This window comes from Tenrec ecaudatus, chromosome 15, assembly GCF_050624435.1.
Source record: "Tenrec ecaudatus isolate mTenEca1 chromosome 15, mTenEca1.hap1, whole genome shotgun sequence".
NCBI classification, from domain to species: Eukaryota; Metazoa; Chordata; class Mammalia; order Afrosoricida; family Tenrecidae; genus Tenrec; species Tenrec ecaudatus.
Window position 1 is genome coordinate 28684913 of NC_134544.1, and position 21809 is coordinate 28706721.

A 21809-nucleotide genomic window follows, 5' to 3' on the forward strand; every position below is an offset into this window, starting at 1 on the left:
GCTATAAATTTTTACGAGAGGAGATAGCCTCTATCTTCCCACAGAGCAGCTGGTAGTTTCAAACAGCTCACCTTGCAGTTGGCAGCCCAACTCCTAACCCACTACACCACTAGGAATCCGTCCTTGCACTAACACTCCCCGCCCACCCGGCAGAGACAATTCCAACTCCTAGCCACCCTATACATAGGACAGGGTAGAGCTGCGCCTATGGGTTTTGGAGACTATATGGGCGTAAAAGGCCTCATCTTTCTCCCTCTTGCTCTAAAGCAGGGCTCAAAGAGCTCCAGGTACACCTGTTCTGACTAACCTACCAGTTCTGAAAGGCACAGGAGCAGATGTTGGCTAACCCTTAGGAGATGCCTATATTTACACGAGGGGCTTCGAAAAGTTCGGAGGAAAGTGGAAGCTGAAAGATAATGGAGTTTTCCCACGAACTTGTAAAAGCCCTCCTCAGAGAACCATACAACTCCTCCGACCAACCCAAGCCAAGAACGGGCAAGGCCTTAGCCATTTCACCAAAGGGGGTTCACATGCCAACAGGCACGAGAAGGTGCTCAACAGCGTTAGCCTTTAGAGAGATGCCGATCACAACCACAAGGAGGTGCACGCCAATGAAAGGGGTTCCAGTTACAAAAAGGGCTCATCCTTTGCTGCCTGGGAATGTAAAATGAGACTGCGGTTGTGTCCCAGAAAGTCCAGAGAACCACCAGGGGACCCAGCAGTCCCACTCCTCGGTACCTAGATGCCTCAGCACCGTGAGAGTGGCCACTCGGACGGCACGGGCAGACCCACGCTCTGCAGCACTATTCACAGCAGCCACGGATGGGAACAAGCTGACTGTCCCGTCCGTCAGGGCGAAGGGCTAAGCATCCGGTACATCCCTGCAGGGCAGTGTGTGGCCACAGAGGGATAAAGGTACAGAGATTGCAGGTCAGCCGCAGAAAGATATGAAGTCCAACACCAAGCAGGGATGGGGAGGAGGAGGGAAGAGAGCACAGTACCTTTTTAAATCACAACGTATTCGTGCAATTGTTGTTAATCATCATTACGTGCCACATGGATGAGCCTTGACACCTGCCGAGTGAAGGACAGTCAGCACAAAAGGACGGCACTGTACAGCCTCACTCGCACGACATGACGACCACAGGCCAGGTCTAAGAGCAAAGCTTACGGGTGCCTACCAGGGCCAGGAGAGGTGGCACCGACAGACGCGCGTTCACGGTAGAGTTGCTACCCGTGCCGGTGGAGGTTTGACCCAAGCCAGCAACTCCAAAGAAGAAAGAACTGGTGAACTACTGGGCTGTGAAGACGACAGCCAAGAGAACCCCATGAGACAGCCCTCTGCCAGGTGGGGTCACGACTGGGTGGGACCCAAACCCACCGAGACTGGGACGGAGGAAGGAAGAAGGCGCCTTTTCACAATTTCATTCATCTTCCGAAACTCCACACCTGAAAAACATTGACGTGGACAATTGTGTTCCGTGTATTTTTTAAAGAGAGGCCAAGAAGGCTTGGGAAATGAGGCAGGAGGATCCAGTAGACCACTCAGGCACAAGGGGTGAGGCCTGGGTGGGGCCTCATTTGGTAGAGGTTTGGTTGAGCGGGGTCAGAATTGAGGAGGGCTGATGAGGAAGAAGACCAGGCTTTCTGCTCCCGTGAAGAGTCACAGCCTCGGAAACCCACGGGAGCAGTTCTGCCCAGTCCTAGAGGGTCGCCATGAGTCGGAACCAACTCACCGGCCCGGAGTGAGTGATGAGATTCAGAACGCTGTCGAGAATAAGCAGCAGACTCCCCGTATCCTGCCCCAATTCACCCTGGAAACTCGACTGATCAGACCATCTGTCCAAGTCAGTGTGCAGTCGGCGGCCCTCCCCCAGAACCCCCCCCCCCATGCATTCCCACACAACTTCTCAAACACCTTTTACGTCAAAACGAGGACCCGCCTTCACTACAGGGAAACACAACAGGCACTTGGTCATCAAAATGTTACACCATCTATTACTGTGAAGGGAAAAATCTCCATGTCACTGAAATGTGCAATATTTTGCATCTCTGGTGGGGGGAAAAATGAAGGGGAATACTTCTGGTTTGTAAAGCAGTAGTTGGCCCAAACTAATCCAGCCTTCATGAAGCCATTTCTCCTTTTCCATTCTAGCTGTGATGGCCTTCGCCCACTTCCACTAAGAGCGCAGGAGACCCGTGGTTGTGTTTGTGGCAGGGCTGCCTCCGTGGGGCCTCACGCAGACTCGAAGTCTCGTTGCCAGGCAGAGTATCTCTCCGTCAGATTCTTTGCTGACGGCTTGGTGTGGGCCAACACGTCCAAAAAATCATCAGTGGTCACCGTATCCAAGTGGACGGGAGGCAGGCTGCAGCTCTCTAGAGGGAAACACAACAAGCGGAACCGCACAGCCATCGACCTCGTGGTGATCAATGTACTGAGACGCTAACAGCCCTTTCAAGACAATGCATGCGGAATGGTTAATGCAGCAGAGCCAAGACTAAAAAGGGTGCAAAGAAAATTCTCTAATGTGCAACTTAGTGAGCCTGGGAAGCCCCAAAGGACCTCCCCCTGCCGCCCCCCCAAAAAAAGTAACTTAAATGCACTGTTATCAGAGTATTATTTAATATTTATATAGTGCCTCGAATGGATGCAGCCCACGGCATAGCTTGCCAGAGAAATAGGAGCCCGGCACTAAGGCGTGTATCCTCTGTGGGCAGAGGTGGTCCAAAACGGGACACCAGCGGGGCATGAGCAGAGTGCAGGCGGGATCTTTTAACCAAGCACCTGTTGCCGGTGTGCAGGCCCACCAAGAACGGGGGCAAGGCGCCATCTGCCGGTGAGAGTCGGGTTTTTAAACACACACTTCCCCTGAGAGCACTTTGGGGATGGCCCCGACCCTACCTGATTGGTGACTTTCCAGTGTGTTGAAGATTTTCCTCACGGGCCGCATGGCTGCCTCCCTGCAGGCGAGCTTAATGTCCGAGCCCGAGTATCCCTCAGTCTCCTGAAACGGCCCCAACCCAGCCAGGGCTCAGCAAGTAGACGGGGGATGAGGATGACCCTCTCGCAGGCCAGATGTAAGGTGAGGACCCCGATTTCGATTGTGTCCCGCTCACCCACCAACACTCCAATATGGTTCCAGAGCCTTAGGGCTGCGGGGAGACACTGGGAACTAACCACCTTCCCAAGGGCAAGCACAAAGGCGCCACCAGAGGCATATGGTTGGGAGCCCATGCAGCGCCGGCCAGGCCACCCAAGTGAGCCGAGTGGGCCATGGTGCCCACACTACGGCTCAGATTTGGTTGACATGTCTGTCCTTGTCAATAAGGACATAGCTACACTGAAGGGGGTCAGACGTCAGGGTGTTTTGAGGACCCACCCAAATCAGGTAACTTCCAAAAGACCCTGGACAATGGGGTCCTAGTGACAGTGGGGGTAACAGACATGTACCTAGAGCTGGGCTGAGGGGGAAAGAGGCCTCCTTTATACTCAACCACGACCCTCATTTCCCAGGTGAAGAGCTGAAGTTCAGGGACTGCTTTCTCTGAGGTCGCCCAGCTACTGAGTGGCGGGGCCAGGGCGTGCCTATTGGGCCTCTGAGTCTAAGTCCTTGGCCATTTCCACTACATCACCTTCTTCCTCTCAGCTTGAATGTTCCCGAGGGATGGAGTGCGGGCTTGTTCATGAAACACGGGCCCATTGCAATGCTGGGCCGGCTTGGGTCTTTTCTAAGGATCTAGAGTAAGACTGCCCCTCACAGCTGATGGTAAGACCCCTGTCTAAGTCTGTCCTTGGCCTGCAGATGCCTCACTCCATGGCAGCTACCTGGCTCAGTACTCCATACTCCAGCTGCGTGTGCAGCTCCAGGGCTCTGCACTTGCTCACGGGAGGCAGCCAGTGGCGGATCATGGCCTGCCTGGCCTCCTGGCTGGGGAGATCGACCAGAATCCTCTTCTCCAGGCGGCGCAGCATGGCACAGTCCAGCTCCCTGCAATCACATCAGAAACAGGGGACCCGGGTGGGACAGGAAACAATTCTTAAGTGACAGCTTTCGTTTAGGAACAATTTAGCACAGCTTCCTCTCTGATTCGGCATCGCTAGTTGAGTGCGTCGGCTGAGTCAGACTGTGTGGGCAGGGGTGGGCGGGGTGGACTGGGCTTCAAAAGGAAAAAAAGAAAATACACTCTGCTCCCCGTCATACCAAGGAGGTCCTTGTAGGTGACTTCACTTGGGGACTGGAGGGAGAGACCCCAGGGAACACAGCCACACTCCCGAGGGTGCACCCCCCTACACTGCTGCCTGAATGGCTCCATCTCGCCCTGCCAGGGAGCAAATCCTTCCTGAGGGAGGATACCTGGGGCTCTCTGGAAGTACATTCACTCTCAAAGCCCTCGTGCACACTGGGGAGTGAATGCCTGCCTCTCTCTGTTGCTCCAGCAAACTCAAAAGAACGAATGCGCCTCCTGGGGGTCACAGACAACTGCGGTCCTGTGGGGCAGCCACGCACCCCTGCTGCTCCCCAAGCAGTCAGGCCAGGTCTGTGCAGTTCTGCAGGGTCGCTTCACTAAACTTTTGTTGTTGGTGGTGGTGGTGGTACTGAGAATACACACAGCAAAACATGCACCAACTCCACCAACTCCTCCTAGGGTCATTCAGTGTGTCGATGGGATGCTTTGAGTCGTGCAAAAGCCCACTCTCCATTCTCGCCCTCCTCTGGGTGGTTCCCCCACGATGACTCACCGCCCCCTAAATGTCATATCTAATCCTTCGGGGCTGCTCGTGTCAATTTGACCCCGCATCGCTCCGTCTTGGAATAGGACAACGTTCCAGACAGGCGTGCTTCACCCATTAAACGAAATCATCTGATTTTAAGAAGGCTTGGCATTGCGTTCGCAGTCCCTACCTGCTGCGGTCACTCTAGTGCCAGCAGGCCTCGAGCGCACGGCGCGCCAGCGGAATTGAAGAGTGAGCAGGGGTCCTTACGGACACAGCAGTCTGCCCGCACACCAACCTGTGTGAAAGCACCCAGGAGGAGGCTGGCTTCACAAGCTGTTTGCAGGACGGCGCCCTACTGGAAGGGGTGAAGACACCTCACTGTCACAGACGGGGTACTGTGGCCCTGAGTGAAATGAGATGTCCATCGACTTTCCAATACCCAAACTTCCTTTTCAGCATCTGGTGCAAGGTATTGCTGAAGACTTCAAAACAGATCTGTGCTTCCTGAGTGAACTATTGGTGGCTTGCAGGAGGCCAGTGGGGTCCATCTCGGTGGCCTTTTCGAAGAGACTCACCTGGGCGCCATCCCTGCCAAATGGCTAGCAATTAGGCCAAAAGCCAGCCAGCCAACAAGCCGCACACGTGGAGAACGTGCTTAAGAATCCACTGTGATGAGAAACACTTGATTCTTTGATAGGTGTGTGTGTCCTCCTGTGACTGGTCGTCATGAACGTTAGATTTTGGGGGGGTTCCGACAAGGTCAAAAGTCCCTAAATATATGATTGCGAATGGAAAAATAGGCAGAAATCGGGTATTGGCAGTTGTCCACTTTCACTGGGTGTGAATCTTTCATGTAAATGCGGGGACATAGCGCATTGATGTAAGTCAAACCGTTTCACTGAGCACATTTCAGCGATTCACCTTTATGACAATTAAAATAAACCTGTTAAGTTTTCCTAGACAATACCAGCATTTGGATTTTTTTTAAGAAACAAGTAAATTTCTTTTTAAAACAAAAATACATGATTTTAATAATATGGCATTTCCCCTTCCATTCCTTTACCATGATTGCTCTTTGGCGCACACCAATGCGGTTGGAGATACCTCCCTCCCGCCTTCCCACGGGGCGCCATCTTCAACTGAGGACGGGGAGGCAGGATGTTTATTTTTCAAGTATCTTCTTATTCTCAGAGCCTTTTTATCAACTCCCATGTTTTCAAAGAGCCCTGCCAGCCGCTCAGCTCGGCGCAGCCCAGGCACAGGAAAGCAGTGGGCTAAACGGACACAGGCCCCGCACCCACCGCGCACAGGTGCGCAAGGACCCTCTGGCTCCAGAAAGCTGCCGGCACCAGGAAAGCCTTCCTGGGGGTGAGGCTTGTTCCTGAGTTCTCTGGAAGCCCAAACTCACTCACACACACAGAGGGCCAGCTGACACCTGACATCCACACGCCTCACTCCCGGCCAAAGGGATCCGACCCCACTTTCAGCCCCGGGCCACACCTCAGACCAGACGATGGACAGCGGCTCCTCCTGGTCCTCCTCCGGCCGCATTAGGGGCTGGAAGGAGACGAAGTGGCCTAAAATGAAGGTGGTGCGTAGATTCTAGCAAGGGGTGCCCAGGGGGCTGCCCTGAGCCGCAGAGCACCCACACCCTCCGAACGCACGCTCCTGATCTGGTGGTGACCCGTAAATTGCTTCTTGATGACAACCAAACGGTGTTTGTGGCAATATCAGACAGCCGCTTCCGGCCGTTAACTACTGCTCGAAGCTGTCCTGCGCGCAAGGACTTGTTTTAACGTTGCCTGTCTTCTGTGCGGTTGCTGTCAGTTTGCTATTCAAATACATTAAACTAAAAGATACAGTGACAACGACGAGGACTTCAGGGATACTTTTGGTTTAACACTTGAAGGCAATCGTTTTAAGTATCCATCCAGCCTCCAACCCACACTGAAACAATGTGTCGTTCCTCCATCCCTACGCCCCCAGGTCATTTCAATTTCTTTATATGAGACTTTGGGACAGAAACTAAAACTATGGACGTCCATACACCAACATATTGGTGGGACAACAGTTAACATTTTGCTCGGTCTGCTTTGTATCTATTTATCGATCCTTGCTCAACTATTTCTAAGTAAATTACATCATGAAACTTCACCCCTAATGCATTAGTTCACACATTTCCGAAAAAGTTATGATCCTTAACCAGACAGACACTGACGAGCACAGTCAGCCCTGAAGCATCTTCTATCAGTTTGGTCCAGCCTAAACCGAATCCAAGTTATGCCACTGAACTCTATTTCAGCCAAGATCACTCTCCTTGCCCTGGCCCCCTGAAGAGACAAGGGCAGCTGGAGAATCCCCCACAGACTAGATCTGTGTCCCCCCGTGGCTTCTCGGAACTCGCTCTTCCTCTCTTGCCACCGGCCCTGGAAATGACACCTGCATGCTTTAACTAGATGCGCGGCAAACACTGTCGGCAAGACCATTTCAGACGGTACTGTCTGTTCCTATGACAGCTCACCGGGATCCACATAACAGTGAGCTTAACCGGGGGAGCACCTGGTGGCCCCGGAGCACTCCCTGGCAAAGGAAACATTTTCTCCGTGTAAGTGGCAGGTAATCCCCGTGCCCTGGCTAAATGCTTTTACCGTCTGCTCATGGTCTTTGCCTAAACTGGCCCTTTCACAGGAGGTCGCAAAATGGTGGGGTTTTATTTTCCATTCCAAATGTACTAGGTGGAATGATTAGGGCTCCTTAGTTACCCTGCACTACCCTTCCTAGTTATCGATCGATCATTTTAAGTGTGAGTCTGAACCCCTTTATATTACATTTTCAAGCTCCTACCAGGGAGAGAAACATCTGCTTGATTTCCAGATAGAGAGGGCAGGAGATGCCTGTGTGCTGATCTGCCTGAGCCACTTGTAACCCATCAAAGTGAAATCTCGCCAGTTACTTCCAATTCATGAAGACCCCGAGAACAATCAAAATGTCCTCCTGGTTGGGGTTTCCTTACTCTGAATCTGGATCTGCCACGACCTTTCTTTTTAAATTGGAAAGCTGAGCCACACCCTCTTGGGAGCATCCTGAATTCCAAAGCAAAGGGACCAGATTTCTTGAAAGATGTTGCCTTTTCTCTACCGCTACTCCTTCCATCCGGAGCCGAGACTCCGCAGTCCAGCAGGGCCTGACCGCCCACGGCGTGGCCGAGTGCTCTTCCACCTTTGCTTTGTTCTGGAGCCGCCTCGGCCTGTTGACATTCATTTCACACCAGAGGTTCCTTCCCGCACCGCTCTCAAGGCCAGTGTTTATATTCAAGGCACAGGGTCCAGGATGACAAAACAAAACACCACCTCTGCTTCCCTGCAGCATTTTACCGGGAGCCCTTCCATTCACGGTGTGCTCACGTCTTTGCTTTAAAGGGCTCCCTCTCACATCGAGTACTTGGTGCTATTACCGACCAGCGGGCATCAGCAGTGATGCCATCCATCTGTCCGGCTGGCTGGCACTCCGACCACACCAGGTAAGTGTTTGGACTATCTGATGCACATAACCAACAAGGACATACTGTCCTTCATGCCCAGGGATGCCTGGGTTGAAATACAGACAGCCCAGTGGTGATGAGTGGGGCCCTGGTGGCATAGTGGTTACACATCAAGCTGATCCGAACAGTCGGCAGTTTGAAACCACCAGCTGCTCTGCTGGAGAGAGATCAGGCTGTCGACTCCTGGACACAGTTACAGTCTCGGGAGCTCAGGGGCAGTTCTACCCTACCCTACAGGGTCACTATGAGTTGTCCCTGACTCAATGGCAATGAGGTGTAATTGTTTTGTTTGGGGTGAGAGGGGTTTGATGGACTTAAAATTATTTGGAGTGGCACTGAGAGGGCTCAGTCGCTTCCCTCTGCTTCCTCTCGAACTCTTCTAGAGCAGCAGCAAAGGGATTTTCAAAGTGACACACGCCTACGAAACCCAGGAAAACGAGAGGTGAAAGGGCAGCAGGGAGGATCTGAATCTAGAGGGCACAATAGAGTGAACACTAACTTAGCAGACAGGCCGAGGTGCTGATTTCTGACAGCGCACGCAGGAGGCTGAGAAGTCATCTGATGGGACTGTGGGATCCCCGGGCAACCTGGGATCGGCAGCTCTGGGACTTTCAGAGGCAAGGGAGAAAGTGGGTTAAAAAGTGGGATTGTGTAGAGTTTGTAAAAGAGACAGAGCCTGGATTCCTTCACCTCCCATGCAAGAGAGCTGCCCTCCCAAAAGCTTGTAGAGGGTGAAAGAAAGAGTCTCAGCACTGGAGAACTCCGGGCACAGTTGAAGGCCAGGTATGCTACAGAAAACAGGGAGACTAACTAAAGACTTATATTACTAAATTCATGATACAGTTGCCCTCCCCCCATCTCCACGCAGAAGAATGTAAGAAGTTTCACTGAGGTTCCTTTACAGACCAAAAAAAAAAAGAGTTCAAGACATTGTTATTGGGATTTCATCTAAAAAAGTCTCATCCGATAAGCAAGCAGCCATCTAGCTCAGAAGCAACAAAGCCCACATGGAAGAACACACCAGCCTGTGTGATCACGTGGTTCCGAAGGGATCAGTTATCAGGCATCAAAGAACAAAAAATCATATCATTGGCTGCACACCTCCATGATACGATCGCCGAGACAAACGGGTGCATAAGCAAATGTGGCGAAGAAAGCTGATGGTGCTCGGTTATCAAAAGAGATAGTGTCTGGGGTCTTAAAGGCTTGAAGGTGAACAAGCGGCCATCTAGCTCAGAAGCAACAAAGCCCACATGGAAGAAGCACACCAGCCTGTGCGATCATGAGGTATCGAAGGGATCAGGTATAAGACATCAGGAAAAAAAAATCTTACCAATATGAATGAAGGGGGAAGTGCAGAGTGGAGACCCAAAGCCCATTTGTCAGCCACTGGAGATCCCCTCACAGAAGGGTCTAGGGGAGGAGATGAGTCAGTCAGGGTGCGATGTAGCACCGATAAAGAATACAGCTTTCCTCCAGTTCCTAAATGCTACCACCACCCCCACCACTACCATGATCTGAATTCTACCTTGCAAGTCTGGAAAGAGCAGAGGTTGGGCACTGGTGCAGATAGGAGCTGGAGGCACAGGGAATTCAGGGCAGATGATCCCTTCAGGACCAGGGGTGTGAGGGGTGATACTGGGAGGGGAGAGGGTGAGTGGGTTGGAAAGAGGGAACCGATTACAAGGATCTACATGTGACCTCCTCCCTGGGGGATGGACAACAGAAAGTGGGTGAAGGTAGATGCTGAACAGGACAAGATATGACAAAATAATAATTTATAAATTATCAAGGGCTCATGAGGGAGTGGGGAGCGGGGAGGGAGGGGAAAAAAGAGGACCTGATGCAAAGGGCTTAAGTGGAGAGCAAATGCTTTGAAAATGATGAGGGCAAAGAATGTACAGATGTGCTTTATACAATTGATGTATGTATGGATTGTGATAAGAGTTGTATGAGTCCCTAATAAAATGTTTTTTAAAGAAAGAGCGAAGGGGTGGAGTTTAGCCTGTCAATCAGGTCGCAGCTTAATGACTTCATTCGGAGGCGCTAAGGAGATAAATAACTCACTGGAGGCAGGATGCAGGCTGACTCCCTGGGAGACATTGCAGCTGACAAGACACATGGAGCTACACTAGTGCCCTGAGCTGGAGGGGCCACGTAGAGACCCCCACCAGCGCTGAGATGCTCCCACCACCACTGGATCCACAAGACTTCCCACTCACTGGCCTGTGATCTGTCTGCATTTGGTGTCGTTGCATGTATTTCATGAGTATGAAGAGGACTTACTTTATGAACTGGTATTAGACATTTTGGCTAATATCAGACTATGGACTTGATCTGGACTGGGCTGGGAGGCTTTCTCAATATTCAACTGCTCTTTACATACAGCTCTTTATTACACACGAGTTTCTATAAATCTGCTTCTCTAGTCTACCCAGATGAACACATCTACAGACAGTCCAAGACAAATAAACGGGGTGGAGGCAGTGGGGGACGCCGCTTAATGGAGGAAGCGTGCAGGGAGATGGAAACCTAAAAAGTAAATGATTCTCCTCAGAGAGATCAAACACTGCACTTAGGAAACAAGAACAGGATGCAAACTAAAAAGGACCCTCGGAGAGAAACAACCAGACAACTGGGGGACACATAAAGAGACGTGAGAAATTTAAAAACACAATGGAAAAGCAGGCAGATCCAGTTGAGGAAGTCTCCCGGCGAGCAGGAAGTGAAACACATCCCCTCAGAGGAATGGATTCAAAAGGGACACGAGTGGGTAGATGCGCTTATTTCCTTGCTTTTTCTTAATGAGAACATACGTGGAGGAGAAACACCTGGCAAAGAAGAAGAAGGCAGAAGGGAGGATAGAATCGCTGAAATCATTCAAGAAAATATCCTAGAGCTGTAGAACATGATATTCTAGATTCTCCACATTAATAAAAGCTAATGCTTAAAGATCGGCTAAGTGGTAGGCACCATGTAAAGTTTCTTTCAGGTATTCCTTCAATTCTCACAACAGCTCTCACACGATCCCACATTATCTTCTTGCCGAAGAGGAAATGTAGGCACAGACAAGGTAGATGACTTGCCTAACATTAGGAGCTTATGAACGGTGGTGCAAGGTTTTCACGTGGTCAGACTGGAGTGTGTGCTGACGGCGGCACAGTGACCGCCAAACACTCCCGCCGAGTCACATCAGGGTGAGACTTGAGAACACTCGGAACAAGGAGGGGATCATAAACGCCTTCCGAGGGAAGAGACGAGTTGCCTACAATGGATGAAAAATAAGACTTCCCTGATTTTAAAACAACAACAACAAAAAGACAGCTCTCTTAAACACTGCAAGAAAGATATGGACAAAACTGGAGAACATCGTGCTTAGCAAAGTAAGTCAGTCTTATAAATATTGAATGACACCCACAATTACAAGGGAAAACAAAGTAAAATAAAAGTGGGTTTTACACCAACAAACAAGAGGAGGCCAGAGATGGGGGTGGGGCGAGGTTGTGAGGGGAGGGATAAGAAACTACAGAGGGCGGGAGAATGGCAGGGAGATGAGAGATAAAACCACACTTAGAGTGGGGTTACCGGGATGGTACTGCCGATCTCATTGGCTGCGCTGGGCCATGCCACTATACAGAAGCTGCTTCCCTAAAAGCAAGATGGATTGCTTTGAAAACAAGAGTGAATGGGGGAAAGAGTAAGACTTCTCCATGACAACTAGGGATATTGAGAGAGAGTAGGACGCTGCCTTCAAGATAGAGGAAAAGCCATTTCCAGTGAACAAGGCGGCACCCGGTTCACCCAGCAATGAAGATGGAGAATAGAAGAAAGATATTTTCAACTTGCAAAGACTCAGCTGTACCTCCTTTGGCAGGAAAATTCTGGTGAGCCATCTCCAAAAGGCGAGAGTAAACCAAGCCCAGCCAAAGTCACGGCCGTCGAGTCCATGCCGACTGGAGCAATACTATCGGACGGGGCAGACTGGTCCGTCCGGCTTGTGAGACTGGGAGCTCTCCGTGGGACTCTGGTGCCGACAGAGAAGGAAGCCTCCAGCATGCTGAGCTGAGATCCAAGGCTCTTGTCTCCATATCGAGGTGCCGAGCACAAGCAGACAAGGAGTTCAGTTTGGCGCGGGTGAGGAGGGTTCTGGAAGACGTGTCTCTCCGAAGATGGAGTGGACAAGGCCCCTGGTGCATCTGAATGTGTCCCAGGTTGACGTGGAGAGCTGAGAGTTGCGTGGAAGGAGAAGGTGCAATGAGCGTGTGAGATGAGAGAGGAGGAGGGGGTCTTTTCAAAAGGATGTGAAACCATTATAGACACATTTTACAGTCAGTTCAGTCCAACAATATTTACTGTCTTCCGAGTGCGATGTCTGCCAAGAATCCTGCCTCTAGCAAACGGAAATGAGTAAGATAAAACCCCTGCTTAGGAGAGACAAAAGGCAGGAGGAGGAGGTTTTGGCCTTGGGCTGCAGGGAGGCAAGCTTCAAAGACAAGAGAGTTGGTATTAGACGGAAAGTCACGAGGAGGGAAGAGTGAGTCGGACGAGACCGCAGAGCACCCGCCATGCTTGACATCCAGCTCTCTCCCTGGACCAGCTGCTCCCTCTGCTAGTGGAGTGGTGATGGGCTGGGCTATGATCCGAAAGGTCAGCAGTTCAAAACCACCAGCCTCTCCTCAGGAGAACGTGGGGGCTTTCTACTACAAAGAGTCACAGTCTCAGAAACTAGCACGTGAGTTGGCATCAACTTGATGGCAGTGAGCTTCCCTTTGAAGAGAAGGGAAGTTCGTGCACAGGCCACCTTCTTCTTGGTCTCCTCTTCCCACCCAGGGCACCCCTCATTGAAAAGAAAGCCTAGAGTTCCCAGAATGCCCTGGGAAAGACGAGTCATGCCGAAGGAGGTGGGAAAACAATCCCTCACTACAGATGTCTATATTGATCAGCTAATGCCCTAAAGCAAGAGATTTACCTCAAAACTGCTTGTGGGCACAAAATAAGTGCAAGTCTCTGACAGGCGGGCCTGATGGATGCACTTTTTACGACATCAATAATAATAGAATCATATGGGGGAGGAAACAAAGGACAAATGGAATGTACCCAGGAATCATTCTTTATGCCAATATGTTTAGATATGAAAAAAAAGAAAGAAAGCAGACTGTGGTAACCAGAAAACACTCCCCTTAGCTCCTGCACTTTGATTTTTAAAACCTAGTTACTCTGTTCTCACGGCTTTGCTCTTGGTTACCTGGAAATTCTATCACCTCAAAGGTCGAAAACAACCAGCAGACGTAACACACGCTAACAGAATGCAGGCCCTGGTACGCCACACCTGGGCCCCTGCTGTGCAGACGGTATCAAGTGCTGCCTACCAAGATTGCCTAGACAGTTGGCATGGGCCTTACACCTACAAGCCTGAGTCAAACCTTCAGGCCCATTTCTAAGGCCCTTGGCCTGTCTCCCTGTTAAACAATGTGGCTCCTGGGACAGACATCATTGCAAATTACACAGAATTTGAAAACAAAACATAATTCTAATTTGCCTGTGTGATAGTTAAAAGATAGTATGCTTGAACCCTCTTCGCATGGGAGCAGATGCAGCCTGCAGCTTCATCCGCCCCGTCTTTGCAGCATGTCCATCAGCGACATTAAGTCAGCGGCCATGACAGTTCTCGAACAATAGGAGGTGAAGGAAACATTGTTGGTGGGTGGCAGAGAGCCAATAAATGAAGCACAAAGGTTACTTTGCTTCCTACGCTGAGCCCTGAGAAAGCTGACCCCTATTTATATCTCTCACTGGGATCATATGGTCCACTTGCCATTCCCTAAATACAGCATTGGCTGTTCTACTACTGAACATCTAACCCGCTCATTTTTGATATGTGGGACTTCGGTTTTATCTATCAAAGGCCAAATCATTTCTACAGAGTCTGTCCAAGGGTTCTCTATACCATAGGGGATTTTTACAAAAATCTGTTATCAGAAACTGCCATTTTCCCAGGACAATTCAACTCTACTTGGCTGGACAACACACCCCTGTCCTGAATGTACGTACAGCACATGGGAAGAAGCACGGAGTTGATATTATCACGGGAGCACTGCAGTTTTGTATGGCGATAAGCAAGGGCAAGCAAAGCAAGTCCACCACTGGTAGGCATTCAAATACTATGAAAGACAGCAAGCCTGGAAGCAGGACTGACCGCCAATTGCAATGAAACATCACAGGCAGGATCAGGGCAAGTGAATGTAAACAAAGGGCTTCCCTGGGGACGGCTGTCTTGTGCGGTGGTCCCTGAGGGCAGGGAGTGTGTTCTATCCCCTTGTTGTGGGTATAAGGTGCCATCGAGGCAGCGCTCACGCATAGAGACCGTCTGCACAGCAGAAGGAAACACTGCCTGGTCCTGCACCACGCTCCCAATTGTTCCTGCGCTTGAGCCCGTTGTTGGAGCCACTGTGCCAGTCCATCTGGTTGAGGACCTTCCTGTCTTTCGCTGTCCCTCCCCTTTACCCAGCATGATGTCCTTTCCCAGGGATGGTCTCTCCTGACAATGTGTCCAAAGTAGGTGAGACAAAGTCTCGCCATCCTTGTCTCTAAGGAGCGCTCTTTGCCTCGAGAGCCACAATGACGTCTTAAGGACACTGGGCAGTGTCTTGCTATGGGGAAACCAGCTGAACTGTTGTTAACTCAGTATGTCTTGAAGACCCTAGGCAGTACAGGTCTGTGCAGATCATCCTTGGAGCAATGTTGTATGGGAGCGAGGGGCGAGAAGGCATGAGACCACAATAGGACCACAGAGAACACAGCTTCTCCCAGAAACCAGGGACCCATGGGCTTACTGCGGAGGGAACTGGGCTAGATAGCTCATCTCTTCTGTGCTACGCAGGGAGTCCTACAGAACGACCGCATCACAGAGCAGAGTCCATAAAGCAAACAACCCATTCACACCAGGACAGGAAGACAGCCGGGCTAGGAATCGGCCCAAATCACTTCCATCAAGGTGGTTCTGCCTCCGGGTGGGCGTGTGCGTCGCAGGGCGGACCTGCCCCATGGGGTTTTCTTGGCTCAGAGACCTTGATGGGGCCCATCTCGAGGTCTTTCTTCTGCAGTCCCACCAGGTGGGTTCAGACCACCAACCTCTAGGTTAGGAGTCAAGCACAAACCACCTGCACTTAGTTACCCAAGCGGTGGCCAGACTCTGCTCGATGTGTAAGAAATCAGTCAGAGTTGCGATGATGACGCGGGGGGGGGGGGGCACTGGTTACAGAGAACACCTTGTCCCCACAATTCCTGTCCCAGGCAAATCTGGACTGTCCCGCCCCAGGGTGCCACTCTCCTGAAGCTTTCTTCCACGGTGAGCGTGGGTTTTTGTCTCTTCTGCAGAGCTGGGCCACACCAGTGGGCCAATGTCTGAGGGGAGTTTCGAACCCTTGTGCAAACAGCAAGGGAAAGGCGTTGCGACCTGCTCTCCACGCACAGCCTTCACACCGTATTTGCAGACGACCCAGGTAACTAGACAGCTAAAGATGGCAGTTCCCTTAATGGCCCTGGTTCAGTATCTTGTTCCCTCCGGACTGAGTTCGTGAATACTCAACAATCAAGGCGGGTCAAATTAGCCCTAATTGTGCTCGCTAAACATTTCTTGCGTGGCTATTACTTTCCATGGTAATATTAAAGACACGACGTTTGCTATTCATCTCGCTGCTTATTTACACGTGCAGTGACACAGATGAGCTCTTACTCCTGGCGTCCTACTCGTCCTCTCTGCGATGCTTTGGATGAAGGAAGGTGCTCCTCGGGGAGAAACGCTGAATTAACAAAGATGCTGTCCACCATCTCCCTGCTGAACAGGAGGCACCTGGCTGCTCCTTTGAGAGGGGATGGATTGTCTAGGGCGCGCACACGGGGAGAGCCAAGTGCCCTGAGAGATGCTGTACTTGCCGCTACCTAGAAAGCATGTCCACTGGGCCTTTAGGACTGGGTTTTCGCATAGAAGGTATCACTTGGAAGGTATTGTCCCCAAAGGACAGACTGCTTGAATCAGATGTGCTATCTTTCATTTTAAGACCATGAAAACGTTTAAAAGTCTATCCCAACTGTCCTAATTAAAATATACACTGTTTCCACCCAATCTGACCCCACCACACCGAGGCAAAACACTAAGGGTGTACAACAGAACAGCAGGGGGTACAGGGCAAGGATGTCCCAAGGAAGTACCAAAAATAGACTTCGGGGCCAGGGAGTGGCACCTCATCAGACTTGACCAGAAAACACTCCTAAAAATCAACAAATAAACCTTGAACTATTTACAGGCTTTTCTCTTTTTTTGTCATTAGTTTGTTGCTTTGTTTTGCTCTGTCTTGTTTTTTGTGCATATTATTATCTCTGCAGGTCTGTCTGGAAAAGATAGGTAGAATAAACAATCTGGAGGAGAAAACAATGGGACCAATGATTGGATGGGGGGTGGACATGAGTGAGGGGAAGAGGGGGGGAGGAAGTAGGTGTTAACAAACCCTGGGACAAGGGAACAAGTGATCCAAAATGGAAGGCGAGGAGGGTGTAGGAAGCCTGGTAGGGCTTGATCAAGGACAATGTAACCCGAGAGGAATTACTGAAACCCAAATGAAGGCTGAGCATGATAGAGGGACAATGGGAAAGTAAAAGGAAATAGAGGAAAGAGTTAGGCAGCAAAGGGCATTTATTGAGGTCTAAATATAGGCACGTACATATATAAATATATTTATATATGACAATGAGGAAACAGATCTATGTGCATATATTTATAGGTTTAGGACTAAGGTAGCAGATGGACATTGGGCCTCCACTCAAGTACTCCCTCAATGCAAGAACACTTTGTTCTATTAAACTGGCATTCCATGACGCTCACCTTCCCAACACTATCCCTTAAGACAAGCATGTGCATAAGCAAATGTGGTGATGGTGCCCATCTATCAAAAGATATAGCATCTGGGGTCTTAAAGGTTTGAAGATAAACAAGCGGCCATCTAGCTCAAACGCAACAAAGCCCACATGGAAGAAGCACACCAGCCTGTGTGATCACGAGGTGTTGATGGGATCAGGCATCATCAGAACAAAAAATCACCTCATTGTGAATGAGGTGGGGGGAGTGCGCAGTAGAGACCCAAAGCCCATCTGTAGGCAACTGGACATCCCCTTATAGAAGGGTCTCGGGGAGGAGACGAGACAATCAGGGTGCAATATAGCAATGATGAAACATACAGCTTTCCTCTAGTTCTTGAAAAGTTTCTCCCCCTCACTATCATGATTCCAATTCTACCTTACAAATCTGGCTAGACCAGAAGATGTACACTGGTACAGATAAGAACTGGAAACACATGAAATCCAGGACAGATAAGCCCCTCGGGTCTAATAATGAGAGTAGCTATGCCAGGAGGGGAAGGGGAAGGTGTGATAGAAAGGGGGAACCGATCACAAGATCTACATATAACGCCCTCCCTGGGGGACGGACAACAGAAAAGTGGGTGAAGGGAGGCACATCAGACAGTTTAAGACACGACAAAATAATAATAATTTATAAATTGATTATCCAGGGTTCATGAGGGAAAGGGGAAGGGAGGGAGGGAAGAAATAAGGAGCTGATACTAAGGGCTCAAGTAGAAAGCAAATGTTTTCAGAATGATGATGGCAACAAATGTACAAATGTGCTTGACACAATGGATGGATGGACTGTGATGAGTTGTACAAGCCCCCAATAAAATTATTTTTTTTTAAAATATACTATTTCATCAAAGAAAATCTTTGGCAATAAATAAGAAGAGGGTTAGAACACACATATACACAGAAATACACCTCTAAAACTCTTTGACACGTTAATCCTACCTTCGGGAATCTGTCCTAGAGAAATAGCCAGAATGTACACAAATTAGGATGCAAGAACTTCCATTTTGAGTTTTTTAATAATAGCGAACATTTGGGAGCATCTACATGTCCTATCAAAAAAATGAATGCTTAACCAAATGAGTAGCCCAAGCACCTGCGAGAGTTTGGGGCGGCCGTTACAAAATTCAGTGTTCAATGATTACTTAATAACACGGGAAATGTTCTTACTTCAGTGTTAGGTAATAAAAGCGAGATACATGAGAGACTACAACATGGTGCAACCTCTAGGGAAGAAAATTTGCCCGTGTCTGTCAGAATTTCGGGGGCAAGACGGGGCCTTCTAGCCCCGTACGGAGTTACAGTCTCTGGGCTCACACGGGCAGTTCTACCCTGTCCGAAAGGGTCACTACGAGTCAGAACTGACTCGATGCCAGTGAGCGGTGGTCACAATTTCATGCACATTAACCCATGGACTTAGCAATTCGACTCCCAGGAAACCACCCCAAAGATAAATAGTCACACACACACAATTTCAAAACTAAATTATATTGATTTTATTGTTGTTGAGACTATCCACAGCAAAACAAACACCAGTTCAACAACAGGCCCATTAGTCTTAATAGTAAAAAAGTAGGACTAACCCAATTATCCATTGTTAGGGGACTCCTAGGGAATAAGCATATTCACAAACAGAGCTACAGAGGAAAAGAAGATGGTTCCACATTGAATCATGTCCCCTCTAAAGCACACATCAATTTAGTGAGGCCATGATTCTCAGTATTATGTAATTATCTTTCATTTTTGATGTAACGCAATTATTGTAGGTGTTGTAGATTTTGACCTCTACAATTAATGAGGCAGGATTAGAGGCAGCTCTGTTCGTGAGACTAAATATAATCTAAAACTTAGGTTGGGTCTTCAGTCAATCTCTTCTAAGATCTAAAAGAGATGAAACAAGCAAGCAGAGATCAGAGGAACCAGTGCACAGTACCACCAAGAAAGAAGAGCTAGAGTGGAGCTCATGCTTTGGACTGAGGGTCCCTGGGCTGAGAAACTCCTAGACCCAGCAGAAAATTGCTGATAAGGACCTTCCCCCAGAGCCAGCAGAGAGAGAGACTTCCCCTGGAAAGGAACAATGACTTCAGACTTCCTGCCTCCCAAACTGTGAGAAAATAAATTTGTTTCGTAACGATATCTAATTCTGTAATAGCAGCACTGGATAAATAAGACATATACGTACTTAGAAAGATCCCCAGGATGTTAAGAGGAAAAAGCAAAATTCAGGAGGGTTTATAAATATGGAATCTTTTGTGTAAGAAAGCCAAGTCCACTAATTTTATGGGATTCTGTAAGAGAATACCTTGAGAAAATAACCGTGGAAGATGTGGCAGGTTGTCCTGTATAATGCCCGCCATAGCCTTCCACTAGTCCAGCGGTTCACAGTGGGGGCAGGTTTGCCCTCTGGGGGCATCGAGAAGTGCCTAGAGACATTTTTGGGGATATTACCACTGGTACGGGTGCCACTCATATCAAGTAATAGCAGCCAGTATGCTGCTAAACATCCTTCTGTGTACAAAACAGAAGACAACCCTCGCAATAAAGCATCAACAAGCTCCAAATGTCCACGGGGCTGCAGCTGAGGGACGCTGCACAACCCCTCTCAGTCAGGCAGGGCTGTGCCACTGTCCTCATCAGAGTATGCAGCATCGCGACTGAGAAACTGTTACACAGTCAAATATGCGATATGTTCACTTACTAGGATAGGCTGGCTACTTACTAATATTCTTCAGAACCAAGGCTCTCCAGGGTTCAGTTTAGCACAGACAAAGCACACAACACTTCTCCAGTTCTTTAATGCTTCCTCGTCCCTCCCTCCCCCCACTATCATGACCCCAGTTCTACCTTACAAATCCAGCTAGACCAGAGCATGTACACTGGTTCAGATAAGAGCTACCAACACACAGAATCCAGGACAGATAAACTCCTCGGAATAATACTGAGAGTAGCGAGCGATACCATGAGGGTCGGGCAAAGGTGGGGGCAGAAGGGAGAGAAAGTGGAACCGATCACAATGATTGACATATAACAACACTCCCACCCCAGGAGGATGAACAACAGAAACATCCATGAAGGGAGACAGCAGAAGGTATAAGATATGAAAAAATAATAATTTATATAATTTATCAAGGGGTCACGAGGATGGGAAGGTGGGGAGGGAAAAAAGAGGAGCTGATACCAAGGGCTCAAGTACAAAGAAAATGTTTTGAAAAGGATGATGACAACATATGTATAAATATAACATATGATATATAGATTTTTATAAGAGCTGTAAGGACCCCAATAAAATGATTTATTTTAAAAAAAACTAAGGCTATCAGTATAACCTATAAGAATACCAAATCAAAAAACTACTACAGGGAAAAAATAAGTGTTCCTGGGGGCAGAGTGGGGAGCGAGGAGATATAGGGGAGCTGATAGCAAGGAGTTCAAGAAGAAAGAAAATGTTTTGAAAATGATGGTGGTAGCAATTGTATACTGTTGCTTGATGTGATCGAACTACACACAATCAACAACTACACACAGTTGAATGTTCTATCTGGAAGACCTCCCAATAAAGTGATTAAAAATTTAAAGACAAAAAATAATATCAAATCATGTATTTTAAATAAAAACCTTCCCAGCTTCATGCTGAATGGGAAATTCTAGTCTGACCTTTCATTGTTTCTCTTCTTTTGGAAACTATGTCTATCCCAGCTTCTCTGACACGAAGGCAAGAATAGCCCAGGAGACAGGAGTGTTTCCAGTCATGAGGCGCTGGTCTCTGACTATCAGTGCCCACTCAGGAAGCCAGGGCTCCGTGAACACACTGCTGATTCCTGGGTGGAGGCAAAATGCACAAAGCCAGCCTGTGTTCTTACACAAAAACAAGATGTTATCAACACCTAATGGCCACAGAAGGAAAAAATGTAGCTAAAAATCACATAAGGAAGACAATTCTATTATCTTTGAATTCCATGTCTGATAGAAGACTTGTGAAAAAAAGAAAACTTGTATCCAGGAATATGAAGAACTCTTGTAACAACTAGTAAGCTGATTTTTAAAATGACAAAGGATTCAAAAAGACATCTCTCCAGAGAAGATACACAATTAGCTATCAGCACATGAAAAGATGCTCAAAATCATAAGTAAGCAGGAAAATATAAACCAATTACAAGGATCTACATATAACCTCCTCCCCGGGGGACGGACAACAGAACAGTGGGTGAAGGGAGATGTCGGACAGTGCAAGATAAGACAAAATAATAATAATTCATAAATTATCAAGGGTTCATGAGGGAGGGGAAAAATGAGGAGCAGATAGCAAGGGTTCAAGTACAAAGCAAATGTTCTGAGAATGATGATGGCAACAGATGCACAAATGTGCTTGACACAATGGATGGATGGATGGATTGTGATAAGAACTGTATGAGCCCCCAATAAAATGATTTTTTAAAAGAAAATATAAATCAAAACCACAAGGGGATACCAATTCTTACCCACGAGGATGCTACAGTCAAAAAGACAGCTAATAACAAGTGTCGGTGAAGACGTGAGCGAATGGAAATCCTCATCCACTGCGGGTGGGGAGGTACAATGGTGTGGCTGCTGTGGAGGAGTATTTGGCAGTTCCTGAAACCATAACAGAAGAGTTACCGA

General features: G+C 48.7%; 1 protein-coding gene across 2 annotated transcripts in view; it reads right to left on the bottom strand.

Annotated features, from left to right (window-relative positions):
- Positions 1–1933: 1933 nt before the first annotated feature.
- KATNAL2 (katanin catalytic subunit A1 like 2) overlaps positions 1934–21809 on the bottom strand; it is a 103448-nt gene continuing 83572 nt past the window's right edge. For both annotated transcript variants that reach the window (XM_075532533.1, XM_075532532.1), the window contains exons 14-16: positions 3827–3989; positions 2903–3005; positions 1934–2376 (exon numbers count right to left, since the gene is read on the bottom strand). In XM_075532533.1, the coding sequence (XP_075388648.1) occupies positions 2237–2376; positions 2903–3005; positions 3827–3989 (406 nt within the window). In that variant the 3' untranslated portion in view covers positions 1934–2236. The remainder of the gene's footprint in view (positions 2377–2902; positions 3006–3826; positions 3990–21809) is intronic.